General features: G+C 38.6%; 1 protein-coding gene across 1 annotated transcript in view; it reads left to right on the top strand.

The window, feature by feature from the left end:
- LOC128701299 (fap1 adhesin) overlaps window positions 1-16,995 on the top strand; it is an 88,913-nt gene that overhangs the window by 35,224 nt on the left and 36,694 nt on the right. The window contains exons 5-8 of the mRNA XM_070100390.1: window positions 3,562-3,702; window positions 5,361-5,627; window positions 6,085-6,209; window positions 15,530-15,641. Coding sequence (XP_069956491.1) covers window positions 3,562-3,702; window positions 5,361-5,627; window positions 6,085-6,209; window positions 15,530-15,641 — 645 coding nt within the window. The remainder of the gene's footprint in view (window positions 1-3,561; window positions 3,703-5,360; window positions 5,628-6,084; window positions 6,210-15,529; window positions 15,642-16,995) is intronic.

Here is a 16,995-nt window from a genome sequence, read left to right as displayed (position 1 = left end):
CCACTACGACAAGGTCCTAAATGCACTAGAAGACAAAAAGAATGCAGATGTAATATATACAGACTTTGCAAAAGCCTTCGACAAGTGTGACCATGGCGTAATAGCGCACAAAATGCGTGCTAAAGGAATAACAGGAAAAGTCGGTCGATGGATCTATAATTTCCTCACTAACAGAACACAGAGAGTAGTCGTCAACAGAGTAAAGTCCGAGGCAGCTACGGTGAAAAGCTCTGTTCCACAAGGCACAGTACTCGCTCCCATCTTGTTCCTCATCCTTATATCCGACATAGACAAGGATGTCAGCCACAGCACCGTGTCTTCCTTTGCAGATGACACCCGAATCTGCATGACAGTGTCTTCCATTGCAGACACTGCAAAGCTCCAGGCAGACATCAAACAAATCTTTCAGTGGGCTGCAGAAAACAATATGAAGTTCAACGATGAGAAATTTCAATTACTCAGATATGGTAAACATGAGGAAATTAAATCTTCATCAGAGTACAAAACAAATTCTGGCCACAAAATAGAGCGAAACACCAACGTCAAAGACCTGGGAGTGATCATGTCGGAGGATCTCACCTTCAAGGACCATAACATTGTATCAATCGCATCTGCTAGAAAAATGACAGGATGGATAATGAGAACCTTCAAAACTAGGGAGGCCAAGCCCATGATGACACTCTTCAGGTCTCTTGTTCTATCTAGGCTGGAATATTGCTGCACACTAACAGCACCTTTCAAGGCAGGTGAAATTGCCGACCTAGAAAATGTACAGAGAACTTTCACGGCGCGCATAACGGAGATAAAACACCTCAATTATTGGGAGCGCTTGAGGTTCCTAAACCTGTATTCCCTGGAACGCAGGAGGGAGAGATACATGATTATATACACCTGGAAAATCCTAGAGGGACTAGTACCGAACTTGCACACGAAAATCACTCACTACGAAAGCAAAAGACTTGGCAGACGATGCACCATCCCCCCAATGAAAAGCAGGGGTGTCACTAGCACGTTAAGAGACCATACAATAAGTGTCAGGGGCCCGAGACTGTTCAACTGCCTCCCAGCACACATAAGGGGGATTACCAACAGACCCCTGGCAGTCTTCAAGCTGGCACTGGACAAGCACCTAAAGTCAGTTCCGGATCAGCCGGGCTGTGGCTCGTACGTTGGTTTGCGTGCAGCCAGCAGCAACAGCCTGGTTGATCAGGCTCTGATCCACCAGGAGGCCTGGTCACAGACCGGGCCGCGGGGGCGTTGACCCCCGGAACTCTCTCCAGGTAAACTCCAGGTAATAATAGTAATAATAATAATAATAATAATAATAATAATAATAATAATAATAATAATAATAATAATAGTAATAATAATAATAATAATAATAATAATAATAATAATAATAATAATAATAATAATAGTAATAATAATAATAATCATAATATCTTTATTTCTACAAGTACATGTACAAGGTATACGGACCATAGCTGACATCAGTGACATACTGCTATATAGAAAGCCGCTTGTTATGTTGAGCATTTCGGGGAAATTAGGTCAATTTTGTCTCAGGATGCGACCCACACCAGTCGACTAACACCCAGGTACACATTTTATACTGATGGGTGAACATGGACAGGAGGTGTCTTATGGAAACACGTCCTAATGTTTTCCAGCCGTACCGGAGATTCTAACTTCGGACCTCAGTGTGTGAGGTGAGTGCGCTAGTGATCCAGCTACGGGACACCAGTAATGAACTGGTATTTAAAAATAATGGATTCGGTTATAGTAGTATTAAGTAAGCGCACAAGCTAAGCAAATTTATTTTTTCCAGTGCTTTTGAAGGCACACGTATATAGTTTAGTACGTACAATAAATTTAACATGATAACCCATACAGTTTATTTCATTCAGCGCTGAATGACCCTAACACGTTTATATTATTTAGTTAATACAGTACACTATTAATAATAATAACAATAATAATACAGTAATAATAACAGCATTCTCCATAGCTATCAATCGGGCTTTAGAAGATCCTACTCAACCGATACCTCCCTTATTAATCTGATGGATTACCTGAGAACTGAAATGTCAAAAGGGAACCTCATAGGTATGGTAACCTTAGACCTGCAAAAGGCCTTCGATACTGTCAACCATAATATATTATGTAAGAAACTTCAAGCTATCGGTATAGGTTCTGTAGACTGGTTTAAGTCCTACCTTAGCAACAGGAGACAAATAGTCAAAATCAACAAAACGGAATCAGAACCCCTGCCGATAACATGTGGAGTTCCCCAAGGTAGTATTCTGGGTCCCTTACTATTCTTATGTTATGTCAATGATATGCCTATCAGTGTCAAGTGCAAACTCCTACTGTATGCAGATGACAGTGCTCTGTTAGTGACAGGTAAAGACCCACAAGATATTGCTAATGTTTTAACACTGGAACTGGAGTCCTGCAGCAAATGGTTAGTAGACAACAAACTATCATTACACCTCGGGAAAACTGAAGCCATTCTCTTTGGAACGAAACATAAACTGAGAAGGGTAAATAATTTTAATGTTCAGTGTAATGGGGAGTCCATCACTTTGGTTTCATCAGTTAAATATTTGGGAATCCCTTTGACCCATGCATGTCAGGAGAACTGATAGGGAACAGTGTAGTAAAGAAAGCAAATGCCAGAGTGAAGTTCCTGTATAGACAAGCACAGTGTCTACCTACTGAGGCTCGCAGGACCCTATGTCTAGCCCTTATACAATGCCATATGGATTACGCTTGCTCTTCTTGGTACTCTGCCTTGACAAAAAAACTGAAAGATAGACTGCAAATCACCCAGAACAAAATCGTAAGATTCATCCTGGGGCTGGGACCAAGAGAACATGTAGGCCAGGATGAATTACAGCAGTTGGATATGCTGAATGTTGAAGACAGAGTAAAACAACTGAAGCTAAATCATGTTTATAAAATTGCTCACAAACAGTGTCCAGAATATCTTGCTGTCAATTTTGTCAAGGTTGGGAACCAAAGCAATCATAGTACTAGGGGGAGAGAGCACAACTTTGTAGTACCCACAGTCAGTGGCCAGGCTTCAAACATCTTTTATTGTACAGCAATAAAGGAATGGAACAGACTACCCACAAATGTCAAGGCCAGTCATAGCTTGAACCAGTTCAAGAAGACTGCCAAAAAGTGTCTGATGAATGAAGCAACAGAAAGGGAGGGGAATGATTTTCTATTTTTTAGCTAAAATACGTGTAAATTTTACCTTATCCCTAGTAATGACCCTCGTATTGTAGATAGTCTTAATGACCCTCGTGTAGTAGATAGTCTTTTTAGTATGATAATAAGATGTTATCTTCATTATAGAATAATAAGAAAATATTATAACCTTTATATTATAATAATAAGGTAAAAGGACCCCAATGGAAATAAGTCACTCTGTCTGACTTTTTTGGGTTATCCTAGGTTCTCTACACATATGCTGCTATGTATGATAATTCTATGTAACTGTATTGTGTATACCTGAATAAATTTACTTACTTACTTACTTACTTACCCCAACAGCAAGCAGGTGGATGGGATCTTCCCTCAGACAGAGAGTTGAATGTGCTGGGTCGTTCTCTGATGACAGAGTGGCAGCAGAAGTTACATGATGTCACTGCTCGTTATTACACCTTAGTCACCCGTCATGCACACGGCTTCCAGGTCAGTCTCACCACCCATTTTTTTTTTTTATAGTTTAAAACCTATAGGCTGTACTAGGACCATTAATACAGCATTTATTACCTGTAAATACTAGTCAAGACTATTTTTAAGTCATAGCTGTATAGCCCTTGTGGCTTAGCGCTTCTTTTTGATTATAATAATAATTTTAAGTCATAAAATAGTGTATATGCAATGTGAGACGGTAGAGATGTCAGAATAAATAGTACAATTTCTCCTATTGTTTGTCTTAATCATATGATGATCCACTCCATGGTTCTGCTGGCTTGCCACTTCCCTATGAGGAAATAAATATTGTATCATTATGTCAAATTAAAGCCGAAACAAATAATGTGGGTCTAAATAATGTAATCATGCATTTTTTTTAATTCGCTAAAACAAATTTCAGTACCAGAAGTATAAAGTTATTATATTTTACTTGTCCAGTTAATGGCACCATTTATCGCTTGTCATTCTTTAATCCTGCACCTAATATTTAAGTTGGGAAAAACAAGACAAAATGTGCAGGAAAACATTTAATGTGCAGTGTCTCATATGTGAAGAGGCTTTATAAAGTGCATAGAGAACATCACAAAACACATGTAGCACAGAAAGTAAAGTCAGGTTAACTTAACCTAGCAACACACTGCAGTAAGCCCACAGGCCCATGTTAGATACAAGAAAGGGGGACAGGGAAAGGGGAAAACAAAAGCAAGAATACAGAGGCACTGCAGCAGGCCCACTATCCAATGTGTAGGATGTTTGTGTATTGTTTCAGTCACGGTATTGTGCCTTTTTGTTCTTAAGACCTTATTAGGTTTCCTATGGTAATTTAGGAAGATGTGAGTGATGGGTCTAGCCAAAGTATATATCCCATCTGTTTTGTTTAACAGTGCTGGTGAGTTCAGTAGTTGAGGCTTCAAGACAATTGCAGATATGAGATGGGAATGAGAGTTACAGTACAGGGAATGAGAGTTATGGTGCTGGGAATGAGGGTTATGGTGTTGGGAATACAATGCAGGGAATGAGAGTTACAGTGCAGGAAATGAGAGTTATAGTTCACAATGAAGGCATTATTAGTGCTCCCAGTACTGAATGGATATTTATACTGCTGAAGGTGTGCAGGTAAAACTTGCGGTTTTCCTGATGTAAATCTTGTCACACCTGCAACATGTTATACTGTTAGACTCCTGCATTCTTTGGTGATGTATTAGGTATAACAGTTGGTAATTTCTTTGACTGCCTTGGTAGTGACCAATGTTATGCCCCTGTTGGATTTTTGGAAAACAGGGTATAATGTGTTCATCTTTAAAAAATAAAAAATTGTACCTTTGCTAAGGTTACAATGTGTGGTTTACATATAATTTGATTGGAGCAACGAAAGCCACTTATCATGCCGAGGCATTTCGGACCTGGTTGGTGTGTGTTATTTCTGTTACAAGTTGCAGGACTGATTTTACCCTTGGTCCAGTCTCAGATCAAGCCTTCAAAATTGGCAAAGAAATGTTACACTGATGAGAACTTCCCTGTATGAAGAAACAGTCAACAGTTAAGATCAAGAAGCATTATAGTACAAATTTAAGTTGAGATCTAGGAGCATTAAAAGATGATTCTAGTTTATGTTCTAGGTAACAAAGAGTGTCAAGGTTCACATATTACAGGTAGGTCTTAAGGAGCGGGAGGAAGTATGGAGCAGCGAGGAGCCACCTGCAGTGTTACCTTGGACCCTTTGGCCCTCCCTCTTTCATGTATTTTGTCTGGTCACCACCATCGGCAGCAGCGTGCAAACTCAGACCTCTGGAGGGAGAGCTACTGCTCTTATATACACCCTGGTGGGGGTAATGCTGTACCTTGGCGTTGTGGTGGTGTGGGCAGCCAGGCTCGGGGCCACCTACTCCCTCCTCATCAAAATGTGCACCAAGAGCAAGGTATCTCAACTCTTTAGTTTTTATTTACTATGTGTAGTAGTTCTTTAGTTCAATACATGTATTTTGTGAGACATGCCTATTATATTCATGGGGAAGCACTAAATTTGGAGGGGACATACAGTGCCTAGGGAATGGGCGATAAATAGATTTGATTCAGAGGAGAGAGTAGCTCCACATCCTTGGATAAACCTCTTCTTCATGGGCATTATGTGAAATGGTACGAGCTGTAAGAAACTTGTGGATTTCACACAGTTGCACAATTATTGTATTCAAGCTCAGACTTTAACACAGATAATCTCTACATAAATAAAGCACAGTTGTTTTTTTAAATTTTCGAAGCTGTGCTTGCTGTCATCTTATCACATAATTTAAGAATTTGAATAAGTGGAAAATGTTCTGCACTGGACATTTCAATACTGTATACAGAAATAAAGATCACTTGATGTTGTGTGGTCAGGTTGACTCAGCAGGAGGGCCACTGCGAGCATCACCATACCACAGTATGGACAAGCCATCCTCAATGCCCAGCCCTCCTCAACCCACTCTGGCCAGGCTCACGCTTCTTGCTACAATCATTGTAGTGTAAGTACAAGAAAAAGGGAGATAGAAAAAATCTTAGTACACAATGTCCAACCTAAAAGCCTACGTAGTGTAGTGTATGTTTTGCTCCATTATTGTTCAAATTTCATAGTACAATCTCTTAGTAATTAAATAATCAACTACCTCATTTTGTGATTTTACTAGTAAGCATAAGTCACCTTATGTAATTTTCTTATTTAGTATTGTTTGCTTAAATATTAGCTGAATTGATACTTTCTCTGTCCATATTACTACCTCATATTTTTTTGAATACTATTAATTGATATTACTTACTAAAATTAATAATTAATTACCATTTTTACTATCAGTACAATTTACTCTTAACATTTTTTACATTTAATTACCATTACTTGTCTAATTACCATAACCTGTTTTAATACCACATTTACTATCTTAGAGTACTCTTAAATACCTTGTACTGTACTGCCAAATAACCTCTAGTATAACTACCAGTGCAATATTGAATCCAAATAACTGTTCTTAAAATTTAATACTTGAAATAAACATTACTTTTTCACTTTTTTTTTGCTAATTAATCTTTTTTTGTAATCATTATTACTTACTAAAATTTTATTAAACACCATATTTACTACCAGTCAGTTTTACTTTTGTACATTAATCATTATTTTATACTTTTCATAACATTTTGTTGCCAAATTTTCAAGTTTGTATATTCAACTCCAACCTTTATATTATCCTTTGTACCTGTGTACCTGTGTACCTGTCTACCATCTTACTATCATATTATAACCAAGTCATTGCCATTGTTATTTTTTACTTATTATTCTTTTGGTACTTTAATTTGTGAATTTTATTTTGTCAATTTAAATCTAGTTATACTCTTGATCTTGTTAACAACCTATATCAGACCCTAGTGCAATTGCAAGTACCATTTTAATTTGTATTTTTATATTATAAGTTTATACCTAGTTGTACTTTAGCTCATTCTAGCTCAATACATAGACAACAATAAATTCATTATATTAGACCTTAATGCAATTACAAGATTGAGTCTGGTGCCACTTGTAATTTTTTTTTTTTTTAGTATTAGTTTATACCTAGTTGTACTTTAGCTCATTCTAGCACAACACATAGACAATATCAATTTCATTATGTTTATTAGTGACTATATATGACCAAAGTGCTTTAGCGGTATACTTATCCAAACCTCCCACGACTACAGAAATCAGTATTAGAACTCGCCACACAATACAGGATATAAACAACCACTATTTAAACCTAAAAGATGAATGATCACGTTGACCCTGATCTAAACCTCCATAATCTAACACTCAATCAAAACTTATTGGAAAGTAGCTGCCTTTATTACACAGCATCACAAGCCAGCACTGTCCTGAACACTGCTCAAAGTCTATCAGTTCTTAACTACAACATCAGGTCCTTAAGCAAACACTATGATGACCTCCTGGCACTCCTTGAGTCACTAAAGACACCCTTCTCCTGCATTATTCTTACTGAGACCTGGCTTAAACAGGACACAGTTGATATCTACCCACTACCAGGATACACAGCAATCCACAACTGCAGACCATACCAAGCTGGGGGTGGTACTGCAATCTATTACTGTAACCAACTATCTTGTATTAGCACTAATTGCTTTAGTGATGAATATGGGGAATACATTTTTGCTAATTTTACTGTAAAAAACCTGAAGACGTCTATAACAATCAGTGCCATATACTGGATACCCCACACAAACATCCCAAACTTCAGTGAGAATCTAAAGTCACTAATAACAAACAGACAAATGAACAAGCACCACCTTCTCTTAGCTGGAGACTTCAATATCAACCTTGGCCTAGCAGATGATCAGACTGTAACTGATTTCATCAACAATATAAACAATGCACTTCTCATACCAACAATAACTAAACCAACCAGGCTGGCTGAGACAAGTGCAACCATAATAGACCACATATGGACCAATATACTTGCCCCCCTTAAATCAGGGATAATCAGACAGCACTACTGACCACTGACCACAAGGCACAGTACTCGCCCCCATCTTATTCCTTATCCTCATATCAGACATAAACAGAGATATACACCACAGCACCGTATCATCCTTTGCGGATGATACTAGGATCTGCATGAGGCTGTCATCTGCTGAGGACGCGGTTAACCTCCAAGAAGATATAAACAAAGTTTTCCAGTGGGCAACGGTAAACAATATGATGTTCAATGAGGACAAATTCCAACTACTCCGTTATGGAAAACTGGAGGAGATAATAACTAGAACAGAGTATACTACTGACTCCGGCCATACAATAGAGCGCAAAACAATGTAAGGGACCTGGGAGTAGTAATGTCTGAGGATCTCGCTTTCAAGGATCACAACAGTGCCACGATCGCACGTGCAAAGAAAATGATAGGATGGATAATGAGAACTTTCAAAACGAGAGATGCCAAGCCCATGATGATCCTTTTCAAATCACTTGTTCTCTCTAGGCTGGAATACTGCTGTACATTAACATCTCCATACAAAGCAGGTGAAATCGCAGATCTAGAGAGTGTACAGAGATCCTTTACTGCACGTATAAGTTCTGTCAAGCACCTTAACTACTGGGAACGCTTGGAAGCACTTGACTTGTACTCGTTGGAACGCAGGAGGGAGAGATATATCATAATCTACACTTGGAAAATCTTGGAAGGAATGGTCCCAAATCTGCACTCAGAAATCACTCCCTACGAAAGTAAAAGACTGGGCAGGCGATGCAAAATGCCGCCAATAAAAAGTAGGGGCGCCATTGGTACACTAAGAGAAAACACCATAAGTGTCCGGGGCCCAAAACTGTTCAACAGCCTCCCATCAAGCATTAGGGGAATTGCCAATAAACCCCTGGCTGCCTTCAAGAGAGAGCTGGACAGATACCTAAAGTCAGTGCCGGATCAGCCGGGCTGTGGCTCGTACATCGGACTGCGTGCAGCCAGCAGTAACAGCCTAGTTGATCAGGCCCTGATCCATCGGGAGGCCTGGTCATGGACCGGGCCGCGGGGGCGTTGATCCCCGGAATAACCTCCAGGTAACCTCTAGGTAACTACCCAACCTTCCTCTTAACAAACATTAGTAAGCCACCACTCGAATACAACAAAGTTTCATTAGACTCCATGACGAGGCCTCAATAAGGAATTTCACAGCAGACCTAGACTGTTGACTGGCCTACAGAATTTTCCAATGCCAGTGGTATTGACGATTGGACAGACATTTTTCTTAACAAAATGCTTAGACTATACAACAAACATTGTCCTATAAAAACGAAACAGATCACGAATAAACGGCTTGGTTGCCCATGGCTAACCAGCAGCATTCTGAAATCCATTGATAAGAAACACCAATATGAAAAGCAATATAGACAGGGCTTAATACACAAAGATATTTTTAAACAATATTCAATAGTTCTCACCAAATTAATAAAGAAAGCCAAACAACTGTACTACTCCAGCAGATTCACTGACACAAGAGGAGATATAAAAAAGACCTGGAAAACACTTTCCCAGATTCTGGGGACCCACAAACTGAAAAAACCAAGAATATTGTTCTTACTAAACCTCATGAAACACCACTGCATCCCACTGATACAGCTAACAAGATAAACGACTTCTTCTCAAACATAGGATCTAATCTTGCCAGTAAAATCCCACGTACCAATGCCCATGCCGGGGACTACCTAGATGGGAATTTCCCAAATTCCTTCTATCTTGTACCAACTGAGCCCACGGAAGTCACCGCGATCATAAAGTCACTTAAAAATAACTCGGGGAATCTGTCTCACGTCCCACCATTATTGTACAAGCAAGCGGCCCATGTCCTTTCGCATGCTATTACATTACTTTTTAACAAGTCACTAGAAACTAGCACTTTCCCGACTACTCAAGACAGCAAGGGTTACACCAATACATAAAGTTGGTGACCCTACAGACGTAAACAACTATAGGCCAATATCAAACTTACCATTGCTATCCAAAATCTTCGAGAAACTCGTGCACAGGAGACTTTATTCATTTATGAAGTCACAAAACATACTCAGCCCCTGCCAATTTGGATTTAGGAAAAATAAAAGCACTAATGATGCAATTATAAAAATGGTAGACCTGCTTTACAAAGCACTGGAAAATAAAGAATATCCGCTAGGAATTTTTATTGACCTAAGAAAAGCGTTTGACACAGTAGACCACGGCATCCTACTCCACAAACTTGATCACTATGGTATAAGAGGCCACGCATTTGCATATTTTAAATCCTACCTTTCTAATGGGTATCAGTATGTCACCATTAAAGACACAGCCTCATCAATACGGCCACTTGATACTGGAGTTCCGCAGGGAAGTGTCCTTGGACCCCTGCTCTTCCTCATTTACATCAGTGATCTTCCAAACATATCTCAACACCTGAAACCCAGTCTCTTTGCTGACGACACGACTTATGTCATCTCCCACCCTAATCTTGCCACCCTCAACACCATTGTTAACGAGGAGCTGCTCAAAATATCGACTTGGATGACAGCCAATAAACTTACACTTAACACTGGAAAACCTACTATATTATGTTTGGTAGCAGAGCAGGTGTTGTGCAACTTAACATTAAGATCGACAACACTCTAATTGCCAGACATAATGAGGGCAAATTCCTTGGCCTATACCTCGACAACAACCTAAAATTCAGCACCCATATCCAACACATAACAAAAAGAGTATCCAAAATGGTGGGGATCCTCTCCAAGATACGATACTACATACTGCAAATTGCCCTTCTCACACTATACCATTCACTTATATATCCATACCTCACCTATGCTATCTGTGCTTGGGGTTCAACTGCAGCAACACACCTGAAGCCAATAATAACCCAACAAAAAGCCACAGTAAGAATAATAACTAAATCCCATCCCTGGCAACCCCCCCCCCCCACTCTTCTTAGATCTAAACTTACTCCCTGTTCAGAACATCCACACTTACTACTGTGCAATCTATATCTACAGGACCTTAAATTCCAATATTAACCTTGACCTAAAATGCTTTCTTGGTAGTTGTGACAGGATCCACAGGCATAACACCAGACACAAACATCTCGATGACATTCCCCGTGTTCAACTAAACCTTTACAAAAATTCAATGTATTTCAAAGGACCCAAAATCTGGAACACCCTACCTGAAAACTCTAGAACTGCAGACACATTCATTACTTTCAAAACTACAGTTAGAAAACATCTTATCTCCCTGATCCATCCCGACAACTAACTACATGATAACCACCTGGTGGTTCAAAATTACACTCACGCACCCACTGACTATAAACCCAGAAATACTAATCTTAATCTTAAAATAATAAATCCTAACTAGTCATAAGTTTGCGTGCTTATGATATTCAAATATAGACACCTTGTATTGTGCCAAAACAAAAGCATTCACATTGCTAAACTCACAAATTATGATGTAGTCACTTAGCCTTAATACTATAATCTGTAAGGATTTAATGTTAAGAATTAATCTAAGTCTGCTCGAAATGCCTAGCCATGCTAGGTGTCCTAGTGGCCCCCTCTGTAATTAGTATTTTATAACGTGTAAACCACAAAATACCCAAAGCCTGTAAACCCCACATTGTAACCATTATAGAGAATAAACTTGAATTGAATTGAATTGAAAACATCAAGACCATTTCCTGAGGATTTACAGTGGACCCCCGCATAACGATGGCATCGCATAGCGATTTTTCCGCATAACGATTACTTTTATCGCAAAATTTTTGCCCCGCATACCGATTAAAAACCCGCATACCGATTTTCGTCCGAGACGCGTCCAATGTGCCCTCAGCCAGCCTCACATGTGCCGCTCCGTCCCATTGTTTACCAGCCAGCCTCCGCGGTAACATCCAAGCATACACTCGGAATATTTCGTATTATTACAGTATTTTCGGTGCTGTTTCTGGAAAATAAGTGACCATGGGCCCCAAGAAAGCTTCTAGTGCCAACCCTGTGGTAAAAAGGGTGAGAATTAGTATGGAAATTAAGAAAGATTTTGAAGGGTTTGGGGCTAACCCTGAGAAGCCTATGCCAGTTGTGGAATCCATTGTGCCTACTTCAAAGATTAAGGAAATGTGTGCACAGTGGGTTGAACTGCAAACCTTTATAGATGAAAATCACCCTGACACAGCTGTTGCAAGCCGTGCTGGTGACTATTTCAATGACAATGTTGTGGCCCATTTTAGACAAATCGTAAAGGAACGGGAGGTACAGAGCTCTATGGACAGATTTGTTGTGCGACAGAGGTCCAGTGACTCTCAAGCTGGTCCTAGTGGCATTAAAAGAAGAAGGGAAGTAACCCCGGAAAAGGACTTGCTACCTCAAGTCGTAATGGAAGGGGATTCCCCTTCTAAACAGTAAGAAGATAATGCTCTCCCCTCCTCCCATCCCATCAATCATCACCAGATCTTCAATAAAAGTAAGTGTCATTTAATTGTGCATGCCTTTTTCAGTTTGTGTGTATTAAAATTAACATTTCATGTGGTAAAAAAATTTTTTTTTCATACTTTTGGGCGTCTTGCACGGATTAATTTTATTTCCATTATTTCTTATGGGGAAAATTCATTCGCATAACGATTATTTCGCATAACGATGAGCCCTCTTGCACGGATTAAAATCGTTAACCGGGGGTCCACTGTACTAGAGTTTGGCTACCTTTACTATCTAGATACTTGAGGCAATGAGAGTATAGTAGAAGGCTCTCTTCCCACTCCTCCAATCTTTTGCCGGTTTTCCATTTAAGAATGTTGCAGCCAAGTTTAAGGGTGCACTGAAACATCATTATTAAGGTAGTGTTGATTTTTTTTTAGGTATAGGCCGCTGCCATTAATGTTTTGTTAGATCATGTTAGGAAATATTTTTGCAAGAAAATTTTCAAAATTAGATTTTGACAATGTTTTCTTAGGTATTTATTGCCATTAAACTTTCCCTGCTGAATTCTGCTGCAGTGCAGAAAGATGTGTTCAAGTTTTAGCTTATAGTTCACAGGAGGTCAAGATCGTAAAAATGACAGCGAGACAAAACCTGGCAGACAGTGAATCAGAGTGATGATGATTACTTAATATTATTATTATTATTACAACTATTATTGTTGGTGTTATTCTCATTATACAAGATTTACAGAAAATGATGAACCTGTATGGATTAGACAGTGAGTATGTTGCCTACTGAATAGCTACTGCTCCAGGGGTAATAATAATAGTAATAATAAATAATTTGAAATTTTGTTATTCTTTAGAACCTGTTCTTTCAAGTAATTCACCAGCACTTGCAATAATCCATAAATGCAATAACAAAGAAAAAATACTGAAGTTTATGTTTAAGAGTGACAGTATCATTATCAGGACATAAGCTTTTGAAAAGAGACGTACTTTCACATGAGACTTGAAAGCGTGAACAAATTCCTGACTTAACAAACATTGGCAACCTGTTGAACAATCTAGGAGTTAGATAAGAAAATGCTCTTTCTGTAAATGATTTCTCCTTAACCCTTAAACTGTCCAAACATAGATCTACTTTTTTTCAACATTTGAAAGTATGTAAAAAAAAGTAGATCTTTTCTTTTTTTACATTTGAAAACGTGTAAAAAAAAACTTTGATCTTCGTTTTTTTTTCTTTTGTTATATTTGAAAATGTAAAAAAAAAGTAGATCTACTTTTGGAGCACTACGCATGTGAATATAGATCTGCTTGGACAGTTTAAAGGTTAATAGCATGAGGCTCCAACAATCTGAAAGGATCTGTGGCAATTCTCAGAAACATTTCTGAGCCTCGTGGAAAAGGTGTAAGCATGTCAGCAAGGTACTTTGGTTCATTAAACTTAATAACTTTTATTAAATGTCAGTGAACAGTTTAAATTTAGTTTTTGCCTTGATAGGGAACCAATGCAGCTCAAACAAATAGGGACAAGTGGAAACCCCAGTTGGGAGCGAAAATACCAGTCTAGCCCCACAATTCTGTGCAGACTGCAGTCTTTTTTAGCAAGTAGTTAGATAAGCCTACAAACAGTAGCAAAAATCAATCTGAGAGGAAACAAGCATGTGGGTAACAACCAAGACACTGCTTATCAAGATATTTTTTGATTGCTTTGAGGTAATGAATATGAAAATTACGGGATTTAACTAATTTGGTTGATGCGTCTAACAAATGAAAATGAAGAATATAGGTAGAAACCTCGATCTCTCACTGATCCCATAGGCTACAAACTGACAGTACTGTACTACAGTCAAAGGTACCAAAATCTCCAAGTTGAAGATGAGCAGAAATAAGGCGCAAATTGGTCTCTGTATACAACAAATGCATGGAAGCAGAGCTTAAATCTACACAGGCCACAACTGTGCCTTGCTGAAGGAATTATTACAGTTATGGAGAAGTGCTACACCAAGAGAGGTCATGCAACATTTGGTTAATGAGAGATTATCAGTTTTGATCCAAGGAGGGGGAAGGTAGCTTCATCTACTTAGATCACGACAAATTCACCAACAAGAGAAGTTTCAGCTGGTATGGGCCAAGGCAGCATTAATGACTGTAATTCCTTGTAGTGGGAAGAAGTCTTCTTTGAATAAATGCCTTGTAGCTCAGTAATAGAGCATTGGGTTCATAACTGAAAGGGCTCATTTTTGAATCCAGGGCAGGGTGAGACATAAGAGGAAGTCTCTTAACACTTGCTGCCCATGTTCACCTAGCAACAGATATCTTGTAGTTAGCTGTTATTGGACACTTCCTAGGGAAGTATTCAAGTCCCAAAACAGAATAAACCATACTGCATGGTTCATTGTCTCATCAGTGGCTAGATTATTGAGCACCGGTAGCTCATCCTCTTGAGTGATGGCACATAACAAAAAATATGATTAGAGGTCAGAGTAGGCTTTATCAGACCTCCATTGGGTTATCCAGGGTTATTAAACCTCTGAAATTAATAAAAAAAAAGTCTTGAAGCTAGTTCATGCTGTAACTTTGTGAAATGTTATATACTAGATTAGGGTAGTAGAGCTAGAAACTTTTAATTATTAATTGTCATACTTTTTTGTATATACTGTACTTTCTTTGCATTTACTGCACTTAGTGATATTTTGCAGTATTAGTTTGGTTATATAAGATGCTGGCATTAATTTTCTTAGTACAGTATCTAACTTGGTTACTCATTTTCATTGTACTGCCAGTAAATAAGATTCTTGTGATTTGGTACTTTATATTATAGTTGTTACTTAAGTGTTGAAGTGTACTATCATTAAGAATATTACAATATGAATGTGTGTGGCAGGTATGTGGCAAGTGCTGGGGTTCAGGTGATGGGAGGGCGAGACTATTGGACTGGAGTAGAGAATGCTATCTTTGTCTTACTCACACTCAGACCACCCACACCTCTACCTCAGGTCAGTATATGTAATTAACTTAAAAATAACATTTATTGTATAGGTTGACCATCACTAATCTGGCAGTCAGTAAACCGGTTCCATCAGTAATCCGGCACTAATTTTGGCTAGAATAATTTCAAATTTTCAGGGTCAGCACACCAACCTTCTGCTATTGTTTGGTGGCGCTACTTGCTGCACGAGTCATTTCAATTTCTTTTTCTCTGTTTATTGTAACCTGCTCACTTTTAGCCCTAGCCATGGTCCCAACAAATAAAAGAAATGCTTCTCATTGTGTAAAGCACATACACTGTAAATTGTCCATAAAAGATAAGGTGGCTTTGAAGCCACTGTTGGTCGCTGTGAGCTCAGCTTGTTCACATAAGCTGTAACTGGTAAATTTGGGCCTACACACTTACCACACAGCATAGGTCTGTGTAGTAAGTGTGCACTATATTAAAAAAAATCCTGCTGCATGCAGTACGAAAAAAAAAAAAAAAGACAGTACCATCATTTCTTACCTTAAAATGTGTGTAGTCGTAATGTAGGGCGAGAGGTGAGTAGTACAGTATTTATTTATAGGAAGTCGGGTGTAGGTAACCAGTAGGTGTAACTATGTAGCCCGCCTGGGCTGCATAGCCATATGATATTTAACCCTTAAACGGTCCAAACGTATATATACGTTCACTCGTGCAGCGCCCCGAATAATTTGGAAAAAAAAAAAATTTATAGAAAAAAGAGCACTTTTTTTTTTTTAAGTATTTTAGAATAAAAAAAATTTTAGGGTCAGTACTTACCCAGATATGAGGCCGAGAAGTTGGCACTGGATGCTCGTATGACAGCAACATCAAGTCCTGCTGCTTGCAGACGTGTTGCCGTTACATCTTTTTTTCTATTTTTCATATTTTATGTAATTTTTATGTTCTGATAATTACAATTTGTAGTAGTTCTTGCCATTTTATAACCAATCTTTGTTCTGACACTAGTATTAGGTACTGAAATTGTACTCAAATTGACACAAACACACTGACAGGTGGATATTTACACCTGCCTTAGCCATTTACTATTGTTTTGGAATATATACAAAGTATTTATATGTCCCAGCAATGTTTTGGATATGTGGAAGTATATAATAACAATGAGGAGGAAGAGAAGGAAAAGAATAATATGTAATAATAATAATAGGTAATAATAAGTTCCCTTGAAGCATGAAAAACAAAGTCCACCCCTGACAGTGACATGATGAGATAACTGATAAGAGCTGACATTTGATGAGCATGCACAAGGGTGGGGGAGGGTGCAGCTGATAAGAAAAGATTAGAGGTGATATTTGATGAGCATCGCCCTCACTTTGTTTTAGCTGGTACACAAACAT

This window comes from Cherax quadricarinatus, chromosome 72, assembly GCF_038502225.1.
Source record: "Cherax quadricarinatus isolate ZL_2023a chromosome 72, ASM3850222v1, whole genome shotgun sequence".
NCBI lineage: Eukaryota > Metazoa > Arthropoda > Malacostraca > Decapoda > Parastacidae > Cherax > Cherax quadricarinatus.
The sequence above is the reverse complement of the archived record's forward strand: the minus strand, read 5'-3'. Positions and strand labels throughout refer to the sequence as shown.